Raw genomic sequence first — 19,629 nt, 5'->3', positions numbered from 1 at the left:
TGGAATCCAAATAGTTCGGAATCGCAAGAACAGAACATTGGCATTATCTCAAGCATCTTATATAGACAAGATGTTGTCTAGGTATAAAATGCAAAATTCCAAGAAAGGATCTTTACCTTTCAGGCATGAAATTCACTTGTCTAAGAAGAAAAGTCCTAAGACACCTCAAGAGGTTGAGGAGATGAATAAAATTCCATATTCATTTGCAGTTGAGAGTTTGATGTATGCAATGTTGTGTACTCGTCCCGATATATGCTATACCATAGGAATTGTCAGCAGATTTCAGTCCAATCTTGGTTATGACCATTGGACTGCTGTTAAAAATATTCTCAAGTATCTTTAAAGAACGAGAGATTATATGCTCGTGTATGGTTCTAAGGATCTGATCCTTACTGGATACACTGATTTCGACTTTCAGACCAATATTGATTCAAGGAAATCAACTTCGGGGTCAGTATTCACTCTGAACGGAAGAGCAGTTGTGTGGAGAAGCATCAAGCAGAGTTGTATTGCAGACTCCACAATGGAAGCTGAGTATGTAGCTGTAAGCGAATCAACAAAAGAAACATAACTGATCCATTTACGAAGGCCCTCTCGACTAAAGTGTTCAAGGGTCACCTAGTAGGACTAGGTCTACGAGTTTTGTATCACTAGGGCAAGTGGGAGAATTGATGGGTATTGTGATGCCCTAGTTTATTGTATTTGTACATTTTATTCTCTCCATGTAAACTCAACATTGTATATATTTGTATATATTGATCCACTGGAGTTTTAGTCCAAGTGGGAGTATTGCTGGGTTTTATGTCCTAAAAACTCGCAGTTTGTAAAATGATAAACATTTTCTATTATCAATATACTTGTTATTGATCTTATAAATTGTATGAAAGTATAAATCCAATAAACTAAGACCCATGACTATTGTATGAGTACTTGAACTTTATGTGGAGACATAAGAGTGGATCGGGTTCGAGTAAATAGTCAAAATGATCTATGATACATGAATGAGGTTGGGTACCTTATTCTCGTAACACCATTGGGTGCGACCTACTCTGTAGTTATTACAAAGAGTTGTAAAGTGCTACATACGATGTGATCCTAATTCATACATGTTATGACATGAGAAGTGGGGCTGTCCTATGCAATGAGATTGCATAAGATCAGGACCAAGAAATAAGTCACTCTTACTTTATAACGTTGTTTACTGTTTAAGATTGACCATTTCACCTAGATGACCTAGGTAACTCGATCTTAATCCTGAGCTAACTATGAACTCCTGTTTATTCGAGATTGCCCGTACATTGGCATTGTTGAGGGTTAGCTCAACAACGCTGGCTCAATAAGTCATCCATTTCAGGGGTATAACCGGATAGATAGCTGGGGACATAGGGTGCAAGATGGAGTTCACGCCTACCCGATTTAGGGATATGAGAAAGGTTGTTCTCTCAAGAACTGAATCCAAGTCTTGAACAAGGGGCTCCACCCTCTCACTGGGCTGAGAGAGTTTGGTTTGGTGATTAGATCACAAACCAGTTGTTCATTAGAGGATCAGTAGGGACTGGAGGAATAAGACGTAATCTCGGGGGTAAAACAGATATTTGACCCAACTATTATTACGAACAACCTGTGAAGGGTCGACTTACTGTTTATGGTTAAATCATGTGGACATAATATATCTACAGTGAGGGGAGTGTAACTATGGGCTTTAGTGGAATGCCCTATTAGTTAACGAATGGAGATTAATTTGGTCTAATGAGTTTAGCCAATTAATCTCGGATCGTTGGAGCCTATGGTAGGTCCGCGAGGTCCCCCTACTAGCTCGTAATGGACTAGCTCTAGAATAGCGTGATAAGTTAATTTGAAACGTTCAAATTAGAATTAAGGGAATTAGTAATTATATGAGATATAATAATGTTTAATTTTAGAATTAAACGGAATAGGAGAATTTAATATTTAAATATATAAAGATGGATATGTTGTTAAAATTAATTTATATTTGATATTAAATAATTAAGTTTTATTTTATAATAATTTATAAAATTAATTAAATTTTCATTTTTAAAATCAAAATAGATTTACAAAATCAAATTTTTATTTTGAGATAAAATTGAAAAAGGAAAAACAAACAAAACACAAAATGGAAAAAAGGATTTTTCCATATCCATCTTTGAAGTAGCTCACACATATTGCATCTTCTTGCCTTTGTCTTCTCCAAGCATGAGCTACAACTCATGCAACTCTTCTCATTTCATGTTGATCTACAATATAATGAAGAGATTGGAGTGAAAATCGGGCATGTAATCCATAGAGTTTTTGAGAGAAAAACTGGTTTGAAGAAAGGTTCTTTGACAAGTTGCAACAGTGAGCTTTTCTCCTTCATCCCTTGATTCAAGCTTGTTTTGAGTCTCACAACTCAATCTGGATACCAAAAGAATAATGGAGAATATCTTGAGGTGGTCTGCAACAAGATCTGGAGAAGATAACAGTTGGAGATGGAGCTTTAAAGAAGTTCTACAAGAGTATGTCTTGAAACTCACTTTTTCTGCAAAAGCATGCTTTATTTGTTGCCAAAATTAGTGAATTGAATGCTTAGATGATTCTTGTGCTTCTGCTGCTGCTGATACAATCCTACAATTGTATCAAAGCATCAAATAAGCATTCAATTCGGTTTAATTTTTGTTTGGTGGGTATTTTATATGAGAAATATGAAACTGATGCACTAATATGGTTTTATGAGATTTGGCTGTTTAATTCTCTTTAATTTCTCATTTAAATTTGTAATTGGCTCTTGCTTGATGAGCTTTAATGTATTCCAAGAGTCTGTATTTATTTGGAGTCATTAGAGTTGAAATTAAGCTGTAAATCGATGAAACAAGCGAAGAGTCTGAGTTGCAGTTCCATAAAATCAGCCTCTGTTCTTATCGTCGCTGAGGTTCCAATTGTTAAATGATCGTCTAGCTCCAGACGCTACACGATGTGAAGAAAAGCTAGACGATCGATTAGCAATGGGCGCTAGTCGTTGTGATGTTGAACTCTAGATAATCGTGTACCTGCGGGAGCTAAACGATGCGTTCAATTTGCTATACGATTGCATTAAGCGATCGTTTAGTTTTGGCATAGGAACTAAACGATACGTTGAATTTACTATACGATGGTACTATGTGATCGTTTAGCAATGATGCACGCTAAGTGATGCGATGCAGTGCTACGCGATAGTGCTGAGCGATCGTCTAGATGCGGAGCTAAATGATGCGTCGAGTTGCTATGCGATAGCACTACGTGATCGTTTACCTCTATGCGGGCACTAGATGATGCGACGAGTTGTTATGCGATAGCACTACGTAATTGCATATCTTTGTGCGGCAGCTGGGCGATGCATTGTATGCTATGCGATGGCATTAAACGATCGTTTGCCTTTTGCGCACGCTAAACAATCAAGGATTTAAAACAAAGTTCCATACCGATCACCTATGTAAGCTATCTTTCCATCCAACTCATATTCTCCTAAAATTCCACATGATAATGAGATATTTTTCTTTTACACCAAAACAAATTCCTTGTAACCCTTCATATCATGCACTTAACTAGGAGTTTTGAACACATTAAATTCCTTTCTCTTTCCAAAAGAGTAAACTTTCTTGGATTCTTTTTTTTCCACTTTCCAAGTGGAATATAATCTCTTTACTAAAATATATTTTACTTAACTCCTCTATAAGTCTTATCTTTCTCACTAAGAATTTTCATCTTGTAGAATTCTCCTTTGCCAATTTTCATGCTTTTAAACTCCAAAAGACTTTCGTTTATTCAAATTTGTCCAACTTTGATCTTCTCATCACAATAAGGCTATGGGTTTAATTAATCTAGGTACTCTAAAATAATCCTTCAACCCAAACAAATAACACTTTGCTTTATCCCCTTTAAGTCTAAACTCATGTCCAACTAATTTGCTTCCTTTAATGACATCAACTTAGCTAGATATTCCAAAAGAATCCTTCATATCACTACACATACTTTACCTAGTCCATCAAGTCGTAGTATTACCAAAGTGATTATTACTTATTAATCCTTTCCAAAATTCCTCTCAATATGTTTGGTTTTAATAACTCAGAACCTTTAATAAATCCATAGTCTCTTCTTTTTCTCCTTCTTATCCGTAAAACAACTTTTAACCTTATACTTGAATATGTGGCCTGTGAAGAAAATTATTTGTACTAATACGAATTGCGCTACTCAACAAAAAAACATAACACTAATCCTTAATGTATTCTTATCTAGACAATTTTATTCCTCGACTTGAACATTTAAATACCTTTATTCCTGAATTGTTATAACTCTACATAGTTTCATCAACTTTTAAGATCTTTGAACTGAGGTATATATTTGTTTGTTTCTAACAGAATTTCCATGAGATAAACTAGTGCCAAGTGACCTCATAAATTTATTTTTTTTCCTCCTTTTGTAGCATCACACCTGAATAATCCGCTTATAATAACTTCTAACGAGTCACTAACCTAGCATTAGAATATAACTAGTGCATTTAAGCTAAATAAATATTTTAATGCACAACTACCATAAAACTTTTAATCGATAAGACATACCTGGCGATGACGAGGAATCCGTTCATGAGCCATAGGGACAATCTGGACTTACATAGTAAGTCAGTCTACAGAACCCAAAACATGGGCTCTGATACCAACTGTAATGACCCGACCCCCTAGGATTCAAGCTAGGCCGTTACTAAATACATGCATGCATGAAACTTAAAACGACACCTTTTTATGGTGAAATAAATGCTAAATAAATAAGGTAAGTTTAAAAGCCCTTCATTAAATTCAAATATTAAAAACAACAATAGGGCACCCATAAATCATAAATGTTAATAAATAAGTCTGAAAACATTTCTTAATAGTAAGTTTCAAATATCAAAATTGGAAGTTAAGAAAAACATGAAAAGAAATCTAAATCTCATGAGCGAAAGCATAGAACTGGTCCCAGTGGCTCGATCACGAATTCCGCTTGTCAATCGCCGGTGCATCTCTACCTTTACCTGAAACAACAACATGAGAAAGGATGAGTATAAAATACTCAATAAGTAAACCCACTACTGTGGTCAGGCTAGGCACCCCTGTCCTTCAGATGCTTACCTCTGGTGGAACATATAAACGCTCTAGTCTTCATGGGACACATACACACATGAAAAACTGATTTCTATCCTACTGTAGTTAAGTATGCCCACTACCTCTGGTGAATCCCGAAGGAAATACAACCCCTGGTGAATCCCGAAGGAAACACAACCCCTGGTGAATCTCGAAAGAAACACAACCCCTGGTGAATCTCGAAAGAAATACAACCCCTGGTGAATCCCGAAGGAAACACAATATCTGGTGAATCCCGAAGGAAACATAATCTGGTGAATCCCGAAGAAAAAATAAAAGAAAAATTATGATCGCTAACGCTTATCGCATAAAAGCAGTTAAATTAAGTTATTTTGTGCAGGAACAATGCGATAACACGTTTTGAGTTTTCGATCCAAGGGTACCTCAAAGATGATCGGGTGATGACCTTACATAAAGGCTATGGCCTAATGTAATAAAAACATGATGGGACGTAAAGTCGATAACGGTTAAATCAGAAATTCAGTTGACGGTCGTTGAAGACCATACCGTTGCAAATACATTGAACTTTCGGTGACTATCAGACGACGCAACAGGGTATGGAAATTGATGCTACCCATCCACGCAATCATTAGTGAGAGGAACTATTTTGTCTGGAAGTCTATAAATACCCAATGTTACCAAACCAGGAGGATGGAGAGGAAAGACTAAGCGAAGTAGACCAAGCGGAGGAAAGAGAATTCTTGAGAAGAAATTAATTTTCGGAGAAGTCGAGAGACTGCCGAAAGTAGCACGGAGGAGAGACACCAAACCCTTGCGAGAGCAAGTGTTTACAACTTGGGAAAGAATTGAAGTGATAAGAGTAGTGTAAACGCCAGAGGAAGCAAGACATTACTTACCTGGCTTGATACTTACACCATTTATTGTTTTGTCACATACTAGCAAAACCTCTTCTCAACCTTTTTATCGCATATTTGTTACAACACCACCCTTTCATCGTTGTGCATTTAATTCCATCGCATTAGAAAATCAAAGTTAAATCACCATCTACTTCTTAATCACCATCGCAATAGGATCAGATAGTCTGTCGCATATTTATTTAATAATCCTTGCGTTCGACCCTAGACTTACAAGGACCCTAAGAAGGCTTATACTTGGGCTTTGTTAGGAAAACTTGCATGATCAACGCATCCACACATCCTTTCATCACATCAAGTTTTTGGCGCCGTTGCCGGGGATTACGGTATAGATTTTGCTAACATCAAACCTCTTTGATCTTTGCAGCTTTCGACCTTTGGAGTATTGCCATTCCACCTGTGAAGGAAGAAGCAAGCGTCGTATAAGCGAAGGAAATACTCTCGAGCTCAAATACAACCCAGAGATTGAAAGAACTTTTCGCAAAAGGCAGAGAAACAGATGTAAATGGCAAAGAAGAGTTCGTAGAATGGCTAAACAACCTGAAGAACGAGTAGCGAACGAAAACAACATGATGGCAAATCCCATCTACTGGAAAATGATCGCAATAGACCCATTCGGGACTATTGATAACGGATAGAAATGCACGTTATTATAGTGCTAAGTCCGTAAACAATGCTGGCTTACATTGATAAACATGTTAGATTGCATCCAAAAAGCATCAAATTCATAATATTTCGGTCGCATGCGTTTATCGCATATAAACAGTTGATTTTTGTATTTTTGTGCAGAAAATCGTTGACGCAATGCAAAAACTGCGATCATAGGAAATCATTGGTCGAGCACAGCATTACCGCAAGACTTTGCAGTGATTGTGCTCGCAAAGAAGGATTGTCGCAACCTGGTCAGCGCAACTTGGAGGGTGCATCTGGGTGAAAGGTATAATTAATCACGATGGGACAGAAAGCTGATGAGTCGAATCCGAATTAAGTTGACAGCCGCTAACGAACAAGTACATTCAGCTTTTCGGTGACAAATATTCGGTGCATCAGTCAGGGAATTAAAGTCGTCCCATCTGTGCAATCATGAGAAAGAAGCCGCCTTTCACCCTAGAGGTCCTATAAATACTGAAGGCATCCGTCAGGTTCACCATCTTACGAGTTCATAGTTCTATTGATAGTTTAGTCTTGTTCTTAGATTTTCTTTTACCTTAAGGCGGACGCGAGAGAAGAAGATTGTACCGACAGATCGTTCCAGTAAGCTTGGGAGAGCATCGGAAGCTTCAAGGACAGAGAGAGGGTCGACGCCTACGGAAGCAGGAATATCTTTTGAACCGAATAGAGATTGACAGTGTAAAAGCCTTGGTCAGCAAGGAATTGCTACCAGGCTCTCTACCTTTAACTTCCATTGTTATTTTGTACTCAAACTCATTTATAAAAATGGAATTTACTTCTCTATATCTATTCACTCTCGGTTATTTACGCATGAGTAGCTAAATCTGTTGAATGGGTTGAGAAGCATTTAGCTAGCACAACTGGGAATCTTCATTCTATGCGATTATCTTGTATTATGTATGCTTCATTCGTCCATTAGAAATACTCGGGAGGGTAGTCTAAGGACAGGATCTAGGCTTGCGAAAGTCAGGTTAGAATCTAGGCTCGGGAGAGTCAGATTAGAACGTATAATCAAGAGATAGAAGCTTAGAAATAAGCATTGTTTGCTATTAACGCATCACATACATCCTAGAGATAAGATATGATTGTGTGCGGTCACCTTGCCTTTATGCATCTTGCATCATTGCATATGACAAGAGTAGAGACTTAGGAATAAGCTCTATGGAAACTTTTGCATTCAACACATGCATCCTAGACTTAGGAGCATCGCATTTGAATTGGAAAATGACTTGTTGTGCATGGTTGTAGCATGATCGCATAGTTTGACGCATTCCTAAGTAACGCTAGCTAAAGACCTTCTCAACCCGTTCATCCGCATACTCAGTGCATCTATCACACAATCCGACTTTTCTCAAATCTACCGCATTTATTTATTTTTCATTAACACAATCAACAACAACCATTTACTGGTTACCGCAAAGTTTTCTAAAAAATACCACTGCAACCTGTTTTCACAAGTCCATGAGTTCGACCATGAACTTACCAGGAAACTCAGTGGAGTTTACACTTAAATTCCGCTGAGGAAACTTGAGTGCTCAACGCAATTTCACCATTGCATTTCACCATATTTCCACATCATAAAATAACGCATCAAGTTTTTGGCGCCGTTGCCGGGGATTTCGACAAATAGTGTGCTAACGGTAATTTTTCTCATTTCTTTGCAGACTCTCAATCTCTGGCGAATTACGACCTGAAGATTGAGAGACATTCAGACGGAGATTAAGAGACCGCCAACTACAACAGCCAGATAAAGAAGAGATGGCGGAGCAACCTGGAAACGAAGCACCAAACGAAAACAACGTCATGGCGAATCCAATCCTACTGGCAAACGATCGCAATAGACCCATTAGGGACTATGCATCGCCAAACCTCTATGATTTCTCTCCAGGAATCATGAGGCCTGCCTTCGATGGAAGCAGATTCGAAATGAAACCGGTGATGCTGCAGATGATCTAGACTGCAGGACAATTCGGAGGCCGGCGTGGCGAGGACCTGCATGCCTACCTTCGTAACTTTATCGAAATCTGCAATACTTTTGTGTTCCCGAACATCTCTGCTGAAGAAGTTCGATTAACTTTATTCCCATTTTCTCTTTGTGATCAGGTAAGGAAATGGGCGTATTCCCTCGAACCGGGAGAGATCACTTCATGGGAACAGGTCGTAGAGAAATTTATGAAGAAATATTTTCCGCCTACTGAGAATGCTAGACGAAGGAAACTCATAACAGATTTTGAACAAGACATGGACGAATCGCTCAGCGATGCCTGGGCGAGGTCTAAGAGGTCGGTCCGACGCTGTTGAGCCAACCCTCAACTATGTAAATCTAAGGGCAATCCCAAATAAATAAGAGTTCATAGTTAGCTCAGGATTAAGATCGAGTTACCTAGGTCATCTAGGTGAAATAGTCAATCTTAAACAGTAAACAACGTTATAAAGTAAGAATGACTTATTTCTTGGTCCTGATCTTATGCAAACTCATTGCATAGGACGCCTCCACTCTTCACGTCATAACATGTACGAATTAGGATCACATCGTATGTAGCACTTTATAACTCTTTGTAACAACTACTGAGTAGGCCGCATTCAATGGTGTTACCAGAATAAGGTACCCAACCTCATTCATGTACCATAGATCATTTTGACTATTTACTCGAACCTGATCTACTCTTATGTCTCCACATAAAGTTCAAGTACTCATACAATAGTCATGGGTCTTAGTTTATTGGATTTAGACTTTCATACAATTTATGAGATCAATAACAAGTATTTTGATAATAGAAAATGTTTATCATTTTTCAAACTACGAGTTTTTAGGACATAAAACCCAACAAAAACTCTATCAACCCACTTGAAGTACGTATTCTTGGCCAGAATGGAACCTTACCAGTCATCATATCCTCTGCATTACTTGAAGAAAAAGAAACCGCGCTGATCAGTGCTTTAAAAAAATATATTAGAGCGATCGGATGGACGCTCGCAGACATCAGGGGTATTAGCCCAACGTATTGCATGCATCGAATCCGGCTTGAAGAAAATCAGAAGGGCTCAATAGAACCTCAACGTAGACTGAACCCTACGATGAAAGATGTTCTCAAAAAGGAAATCATCAAATGGTTAGATGCCGACATTATTTACCCTATCGAAGATAGCATGTGGGTCAGCCCCGTTCAATGTGTTCGCAAAAAGGGTGGGATGACAGTGTTTCCTAACGCAAACAACGAATTGATCCCCATGAGGACCGTCACAGGTTGGCGGATTTGTATGGACTACAGGAAACTCAACGCGGTGACAAAAAAAGATCATTTCCCCTACCTTTCATTGAGCAAATGCTCAACAGATTAGTGGGGAATGATTATTTTTGCTTCCTTGATGGGTATGCTGGCTATAACTAAATTATGAATGCACTAGAGGATCAAGAAAAGACCACGTTCACATGTCCATATGGAACATTCGCCTTTCGTCGCATGCCTTTTGGATTATACAATGCACCCAGTACGTTTCAAAGGTGTATGATGGCGATCTTCTCCGAGTACCTTGAAGACTCGGTTGAAATATTTATGGATGACTTCTCAGTCTATGGACAAACATATGAAATCTATCTACAAAACCTGGAGAGAATATTGAAAAGATGTGAGGAAACTAATCTGGTGTTGAACTGAGAAAGTGCCATTTTATGGTCAAGGAAGGAATTGTACTAGGGCACAAAGTTTCAAGGAATGGGTTAGAGGTGGACCAAGCAAAGATTGAAGCTATAGAAAAACTTCTACCTCCAACGAATGTGAAAGCTTTGAGGAGTTTCCTAGGACACATGGGGTTTTATGAAGGTTTGTGAAGGACTTTTCCAAAATTGCTCGACCTTGAATGCGTTGTTGAAATCTGATAGACTCTTTGATTTCGATCACACTGCCTCACTGCATTTAAAACACTAAAAGATGCTTTGACTACAACGCCAATTTTGATTGCACCTGATTGGGTGAAGCCATTTGAACTGATGTGCGATGCCAGCGGATATGCAATGGGGGCAGTATTGGCACAAAAAGTAAAGATAATATTACACCCCATCGCATATGCTAGCAGAATGCTAAACTCCACGTAGGCGAATTACACCACTACCGAGAAGGAACTTTTAGCAGTGATTTTTGCGATTGAAAAATTCAGACCTTATTTGTTGGGGTCAAAAGTGATTGTCCACATAGACCACTCTGCGATAAGATATTTGATGACAAAAAAAGATGTGAAACTAAACTAATTCGATGGGTTCTCTTACTCCAAGAATTTGATATGGAAATAATCGACCGAAAGGGAATAGATAACAAGGTTGCTGACCATTTATCGCGATTAGAAAATCCATAAGTGGATCGCATCCAGTCGGAGGTGAACACCTCATTTCCTGATGAGCAGTTTCTTAAGATTGAAGAACTACCGTGGTATGCGGATATTGTCAACTTCTTGGTCTGCAAACAATTCCCTGAAAACTACACATCCCATCAAAAGAAAGGCTCATACATGAATGCAAATTTTACTACTGGGACGATCCAAATCTCTACAAATGGGACCAGACCAGATATTGAAACTTTGTGTTCCAGAAACTGCTTTTCATCGCATATTGTTTCAATGTCATGAATCACCCTATGGAGGGCATTTCGGCGGACAGCGCACGGCAACGAAAGTTTTGCAATGTGGGTATTACTGGCCCACTCTATTTAAAGATGCACGAGAATACTCCATGAAATGCGATAAGTGCCAACGCACTGGAAGCATTTAAAAAAAATGCGATGCCAATGAACATCATTTTGGAGGTGGAGCTATTCGACGTATGGGGAATAGATTTCATGGGACCATTTCCATCTTCAAATGGTCATAAATACATTCTATTGGCTGTCGACTATGTTTCCAAATGGATTGAAGTTGTTTCATGCATTACAAACGATGTGGCAACAGTCTCTAAGTTCTTGCAGAAAAGCATCTTTACTCGTTTTGGCACCCCACGTGCTATAATAAGTGACGAAGGGACCCACTTTGTGAATCGCATTGTTAGTAAACTGTTGATCAAATATAATGTCCACCATATGATCGCCACCACATATCACCCTCAAACAAACGGACAAGCAAAGTTTTTTAACAGAGAAATAAAGACAATCTTAGAGAAGGTGGTGAACCCATCACGGAAGGATTAGGCCATGAAACTAGATGATGCCTTGTGGGCATGTCGGACTGCTTATAAGACACCATAAGCATGTCACCATATGCGTTGATGTTTGGAAAGGCTTGTCATCTACCATTGGAACTGGAATATAAGGCAATGTGGGCAGATAAGAAACTTAACTTTGATCTTAAAGCTGCAGGAGAAGAGAGACAACTTCAACTACTAGAGTTGGACGAGTGGAGATTACAAGTGTATGAAAATTCCAAAATTTACAAAGAACACACCAAGCGATGGCATGATAAGCATCTTTGCGAGAAAAACCTCAAGGTAGGTCGAAGGGTATTGCTGTTCAATTCTAGGTTGCGTCTCTTTCCTGGAAAACTAAAGTTGCGTTGGTCCGGGCCTTTCATAATCAATAAAGTATTCCCACATGGAGCGGTGGAATTGACCAACGAAGATGGGACCAACGCATTTAAAATAAATGGACAAAGAGTAAAGTTATATCATGGAGGGGATTTCCAACACGAGAAAACCTCCATTGACTTGGGTAAGCCAGAATAAAGAAGAAACACTCGTCCCTGCGATGATAAGCGGCATACATTCGTCAGGCACGAAGTATATTCTTTTGTGTATCTTGTTTTGTTTTTCTTTCAAGAATTTATTTTACTTTCTGCATATTTACTACTTTTTATGACTGTCAACTCTTTTCTTCGTACTATCTTTTAAAAGCTCAATCGATCGCGGGTTTTAATCCCATCACATTACTTCGTCACACTCATTTACTGCGATCAAAATGATGCGGGCGAAAATTAAATTTGGGGGTTATGTCCCTCCTTGCATCATCTTATTTCAATTTTTGTACTTCTCAGTTTCAATTTAATATTGCTGAATTCTACTATCGCATTTTCTCTCGTTTGGCTTAAATCTTAATTTTTTATTGCTTTATTTGGTCGCCGCATTCATCCTTTGCCCATTATGAACTTCAATTGATGAAATATATGTTTTTTTTTTACAGATTAATTTCAGGACATTTGATTCACAAAGCATTTCTAAAATTTAGTTGGTCTGCCAGCTTTACTTCAAAACTATTTTTACAAAATTTTCTGAGTCCATCGAATGAATTGTTTTGTTTTCAGCAATGAGAACATTGCTGCGTTTTAAACTTGGGGGTGTTTATTTCAGCCTTAATAGAATTTCAATTTAGAATATATATATATATATATATATATATATATATATATATATATATAAATAATATAATAATAATAAAAATATATATATAGTGTTGTGATCGAATCCTGCTCATAGTTGGATGTCCGCATGACACCCGTGGGGGCAAGCCAAAACGAAGTGGGAATTGTGATCAATGCATAAGATAAGTGATCGCAACTCTGCTGCCAGATAAAAAGATGGGCATGAGTTTTGACTGAAAAGAGTGTCTCACTCGTAGTTGGATGTCCGCATGACACCCGTGGGGGCAAACCAAAACGAAGGCTGGGTACTCGGATCAGTGCAAGATCACAAAACTAATATCTAAATCATGCGAAGGCCCAAACCACTTGAACACCCCAGTTTGATAAAATTTGAAATAAATAATGCGATGTAATGGGAAATGAGTAAAGATTTTTTTGAAGATTAAGCTCGCAGTCCCTAAAGGTTAGAAATATTTTAGGAAGAGATTAGGATAGAAATTAATAATGACAATGGTTCAGTGGTTTGAATAAGGCATTATGAGAAGCCTAGGCAAGGTAAAGGCGATTGAAAATTTTGAAAAATCTTTATTTTATGCTTGAGGGCAAACATTGTTTTAAATTTGGGGGTGTGATAACTGGTAGAAATACAAGTTATTAAAGTTCAAATTATTAAAACAATGGAAGAAAGCGATGGTAAATAGGCAATATTACGATTAAATATGCCAAACTAAAAGAAAAATTGTGATCGCTAACGCTCATCGCATAAAAGCAATTAAATTAAGTTATTTTGTGCAGGAACAATGCAATAGCACGTTTTGAGTTTGCGATCCAAGGATACCTCAAAGATGATCGCGTGATGACCTTACATAAAGACGGTGACCTATTGTAATAAAACATGGTGGGACGTAGGGCCGATAACGATTAAATCAGATATTCAGTTGACGACCGTTGAAGACCATACCGTTGCAAATACATTGAACTTCCGGTGACTATTAGACGACGCAACAGGGTATGGAAATTAATGTTTCCCATCCACGCAATCATTAGTGAGAGGAACTATTTTGTTTGGAAGTCTATAAATAACCAATGCTACCAAACTAGGAGGATGGAGAAGAAAGACTAAGCAAGCAGACCAAGCGGAGGAAAGGGAATTCTTGAGAAGAAATTAATTTTCGGAGAAGTCAAGAGACTGCCGGAAATAGCACGGAAGAGAGACACCAAACCCTTGAGAGCAAGAGTTTACAACTTGGGAAAAATTGAGAGCAAGAGTTTACAAACCTCTTCTCAACCCCTTTATCGCATATTTGTTACAACACCACCCTTTCATTGTTGTGCATTTAATTCCATCGCATTAGAAAACCAAAGTTAAATCACCATCTACTTCTTAATCACCATTGCAATAGGATCAGAAAGTCTTGTCGCATATTTATTTAGTAATCCCTACGTTTGACCCTGGATTTACCAGGACCCTAAGAAGGCTTATACTTGGGCTTTGTTAGGAAAACTTGCATGATCAATACATCCACACATCCTTTCATCGCATGATAAATCATCGCATCAACTAGCGACCCAAGTTCAAATGAAAGATTTGGGAGATGCGTAGTTTGTTCTAGGCATTCAGATCTTTAGAGATCGAAAGAACAAAATGCTGGCCTTATCTCAGGCATTGTACGTTGACAAGATATTTGTCAAGTTTTTGATGCAAAACTCCAAGAGAGACTTACTTCCTTTTAGGAATGGAGTTATTTTGTCTAAGGAACAGTATCCTAAGACACCTCAAGGAGTTGAGGAAATGAGACAGATCTCCTATGCATCAAATATTGGTAGCCTAATGTATGTAATGTTATGTACTAAACCTGACATCTGCTATGTAGTGGGGATAGTCAGTAGATATTAGTCTAATCTAGAGTTTGATCACTGGACCGCCGTTAAGAATATCATCAAGTATCTTCGAAGAACGAGGGACTACATGCTCATGTATGGTTTGATCTTGACTGGATACACAGACTCTGATTTCCAGACTCATAAGAATTCTAGGAAATCCACATCAGGATCAGTCTTTACTCTTAATGAAGAAGTAGTAGTCTGAAGGAGCACCAAGCAAAGGTGCATTGCTAACTCCAATATGAAGGCTGAGTATGTAGTAACTTGTGAAGCTGCTAAGGAAGATGTATGGCTCAGGAAATTCTTGACTGATCTAGAAGTGGTTCCAGATATATCTAAGCTCATCACCATTTATTGTGATAATAGTGGTATTGTGGCTAATTTTCGAGAGCCTAAGAGTCATAAACGTGGAAAGCACATAGAGCAAAAGTTTCTTCTCATTTGAGAGATTGTGCATCAAGGGGATGTGATCATCATGTAGATAGCTTCAATGCAAAACGTTGTTGATCCATTTATAATGCCCTCACGAACTAAGGTGTTTGAGGATCACCTGCAGAGTATGGGTCTACAGGACATGCCACATCTAATCTAGGGCAAGTGGGAGTGTGATGGGTGCATTTTATGCCCTTGTTTCTTATTTTGTGTACTTTTGTATGACTTTTATGATGTATACCCCACTAACTTTAGGAAAAGTGAGAGATTGTTGGGGTTTGATGCCCTAAATCTCGTGGGTCCTGTAGTTTGTAATTGTGTTATACAAACAATTTATTTATTTTAATGAGGTATTTTATTTGACATTTAGTAGTATTAACCCACAAAACCAATAAACAATCATTCATATAAGGACATGTGAGCAGGGGTATTCTATACAAAGGGATTTGTATAAGAACGGACCACGAAATGAAGAGTCTCATTATATAACGCCGTTAATAATAGAGACTTACATTTCACCAGGATGACCACAAGTGATATGACTTGAATCCTGAATGAGTTGTGAATTCCTGCCTATGAAGGTGGTCCTTTGATTTGTATGGATGAGAGTGGCCAGTTCGTGACTCAATATGCCTACCATTTTGGGGATTTATCTGATTGGAGAGTTGGGAACACAACTACACAAAATAAATTTCACTTCTTGCCTAATGTCGGGGTAGGTAGATAAATTGCTTCTTTAAGGATTGATTTAAGGGCTTGAACAATGTGGTACTACACCCTCTCTTAGCCTGAGAGGGGTTTGGTCATAGCTGGACTATGACCTATTGTTCATTAAGGATCAATGGTACTTAAGGAGATAGATGTAACTACAGGGACAAAACAGTAATTTTGGTATATTGGTCAATCTAAAGATCCATAAAGTCCCCTCTGTATCTCAACATGAATTATTGAGAATTAATTTTGGATTAATTTGAATTGTTCAAATTAATTGAGGGATTGATTATATATGATATAATTAATTTTAATTAATTATATGTGATAATTATTATAATGTATTTGATACATTATAATATAACGTTTATTTTGAGAGAAATTAAATATTTGGATATGATTCAAATATTAATTGTATGGATTAGATTCATATAATTAATTTAGTATAAATGTGATTTATATTAAATACCATAAATGATTGAGAGAATACAAACTATAGGTCATATTGTATTTGATATAAAAACTATAGGTTATGAGTTATATTTGATATAACATATAATTATATCTATAATAAATTAGTTGTTATAAACATATATATATTGGTTATTAAATTAAATTATTTAAAACTAAATGGAGGGAGTTACAACTTCCCTCAATTCTCTAAAAAAACGTGTGGAGATGGAGTTACATGATCTTGATAGCCTTGCTTCTGAAGCAAATTGTCAACTGTTTTTTTTTTCTTTCTCCCTGTGAAAGAATACACAGAAAACTCTTTCCCTCTCAAATCTTCTCTCCCTCTTCAAAAAATCAGAGAAGCCCACAACTCTCTCTATAGTTCTCACCCCTAAGGAGAATACAAGAGGCTCATTTGTGGTGGTGTCCATGTTGAGGGGTTTTTCTGTACGAAGAGTTCGTGACCAATTGGGAGGAAATTCGTGAATAATTGGTTTTTCAAGGGTAAGTAATTCCAAATCTTAATTTTTTCTTAATCTTTCTGTTTAATCTCTAAAAGTATGTTGTAATTTCCTGTAAAATGCATAATTTTTTATTTCTCTATTTTTAATTCTATGTGAGATTTGAAAATTGGAACCAATCGCGCTTCTGCTATGGACCTCACAGTCCTTCGGAATGATTAGGATCAGATTATTTATAATACTTTACAACTATTGTAACACTTACAAAGTGGACCTTATCCGTAGTGTTACCAGGATAAGGTACCAAACCTTATCCATATACCACAAACCATTTAAGTTATTACATGATCCACTTGTATGTCAACCATATGCATGTTTAAGCTACATTAAATAATCTCGAATCTTATTTATTGGATTGAGTTATACAATTCTAAATGTCAAATAAAACAACTCCTTATTTTATTAAATAAATGAATTTCGTTTACACATTACAAACCACGATATTGAGGGCACAATCCCCAACAACGACAACTTCCTTGAAGTCTTTATAATCAAAACAAAGTTTAGATATTAGAATTCAATTTTAAAACCTTAGTCGAAATCAAGAGAATGTTTAAGAGGGATATTCTTACCCAAAATACACCATAAGTATTAACTAATCACTTCGAATAAGTTCAAAACTACAAACAACAAGCTTTCACAAGTCGAAGACTAATTAAGATACTTCTTCAATTGAGTTTGAATCTTAACTAAATATTTTAAAATTGACCAAAACATAACAAAGGAAGAATTCCAGGGACTTATAATCTAATTTAAACGCTTAAACCAATATGAAAAAGCAAAATGGTATACTCATTGAATCTTACCAAGAAGAAATCTGAACCTTGTTGCTAGTGTTCGAAATTTGAACCTTATGCCAAGTGTTGAAAGTTTTGTTCCACGATTTAATTAATGCTTACAAGAATAAATAGAACATATTAGATCTTCTAGCTTACACAACATTACACAGCATGCTTATGCAATAATTTCGCCTTGAATTTATGCATTGAAATTTAGAAGAAACAGAGAATTACGTCGACAATATAGAACATATGGTTACAATAGTATATGATTACACAGTAAAAATTGCCAATAAGATAATAATGACCGTTACTTGTTCAAAGAAGTATACTTCAGATGAGAAAATTAGTTTGATGGGCCTTCTTTGAGTTCTTTATACTTATAAACTAAACCATTTTAATAAGAGAAATGATAATAAAAGAAGACCCTCTTGACTCCTCGTTGCTCTCGAAAAGGAATCTGTAGCTCGTTGAAGAGCTCAAACAAGTCAATTTTGACATAATATAGAATACTACTTCCTCTCTGTCAATTTGAAATGACTTTCTTAATACTTAAATTAAAAAAAGAAAAATTAGAGAAGAGATCGAGGAATATAACATACTGAAAAAATAAATAAATTTGAAGAAAAATGGAATAACAACGTATCGTGAAGGTTTTCTAAAATTAAAAGTGAATCGAGAAAAGGGGAGGGAAATCGTGAAAATGAGGAAGAAATGAGAAAAAATCGTGAAAATGTGCAGGAAGGAGAGGGAAATCATGAAAATGAGAAGAAATGAGAGGAAAATCGTGAAAATGGGGGAAAGACGTAGAGGAAAATCGTGAAAATGTCATAGTTTAGAAAAAAAAAAAATACTTATATGTGATGTCTTAACATAATTTTTTAGTGACGCTACTTTAGACGGTATTGCTAATAATAGTATTTTGTGACGTATTTTTTAATATGTTGCTATAAATTAATTATTAGCAACGAAAATTAGTTATGTTGCTAAAAAATTGTCACTGAAAAGATTTTCTTGCAGCGAAGGATAATCTAAGTTATAATTAAAATTATTTATATTCAACAACACTTCTTTTTAATCAAAGAATTATGATTGTCTTCCCATTTTATAGTTTTCAAGATAGCAAAGTCGTTCCTCTAAAAGAGAAAAGATAGCAATTGTTGCATCTAATGTCTATGTATATGATTTTTGTTTGGATGGGAATAATAGTAGAAGTTGGACCAAGTATAGAGGATACAATATCATACCCTCCTCAATCATTAAAGATTTTAAAGTTGTTAGGTTGTAACACCTCTATGTTGAAAATTTCTTGGTGCGTATATGTTATTCCAACTTACTTCAAATTTACAATAATTTTAATCAACTTTCTGATCTTTTAAGTTACTGATTGGAAAATCATAGAATATCAAATTTTATATATATTTTGGGGGAAAGTACGAAGTATTTATTTATTTATTATTTTAAAAAAGAAAGTACAAATACAAAATACCTTATTTTAGTAATTATATATTAAAATTATTTTATTAATCAAATTGACCGCATAGCGCAGTGGATTAGCGCGTTTGACTTCGGATCAAAAGGTCGTGGGTTCGACTCCCACTGTGGTCGATCATTTTTTCTTTTATGTTATTTATTTATTACTATGCATATAGGGATACGATTTTGTTATCGTATAAAATTTAGAATGTAACCAAGTTATTTTGAAACAAATTAAAGTGTTTGACAACTCAAAATAGCTTTTAAAATATTTTTAAAGTTCATTTTAAACAATTTTTATCAAAAGAGTTTAAATTAAAATAATTTTTTTAAA

General features: G+C 36.5%; 1 protein-coding gene and 1 non-coding gene across 2 annotated transcripts; both read left to right on the top strand.

Annotated features, from left to right (window-relative positions):
* Positions 1–11,936: 11,936 nt before the first annotated feature.
* On the top strand, positions 11,937–12,407 carry LOC120079850. The gene has a single exon (XM_039034283.1). The coding sequence runs from the start codon at positions 11,937–11,939 to the stop codon at positions 12,405–12,407; it is 471 nt and encodes a 156-aa protein (XP_038890211.1).
* Positions 12,408–19,353: 6,946 nt separating this feature from the next.
* On the top strand, positions 19,354–19,427 carry TRNAR-UCG. Its single transcript has one exon. It is a non-coding gene; the product is annotated as a tRNA-Arg (tRNA).
* Positions 19,428–19,629: the final 202 nt, after the last annotated feature.

The sequence above is a fragment of the Benincasa hispida genome, chromosome 1 (genome assembly GCF_009727055.1).
Source record: "Benincasa hispida cultivar B227 chromosome 1, ASM972705v1, whole genome shotgun sequence".
Classification (NCBI taxonomy): domain Eukaryota; kingdom Viridiplantae; phylum Streptophyta; class Magnoliopsida; order Cucurbitales; family Cucurbitaceae; genus Benincasa; species Benincasa hispida.
The sequence above is the reverse complement of the archived record's forward strand: the minus strand, read 5'-3'. Positions and strand labels throughout refer to the sequence as shown.

Excerpts from the sequence above, each read along its gene's own strand:
- LOC120079850 (XM_039034283.1), top strand. The coding sequence starts at position 11,937 with ATGTCACCATATGCGTTGATGTTTGGAAAGGCTTGTCATCTACCATTG.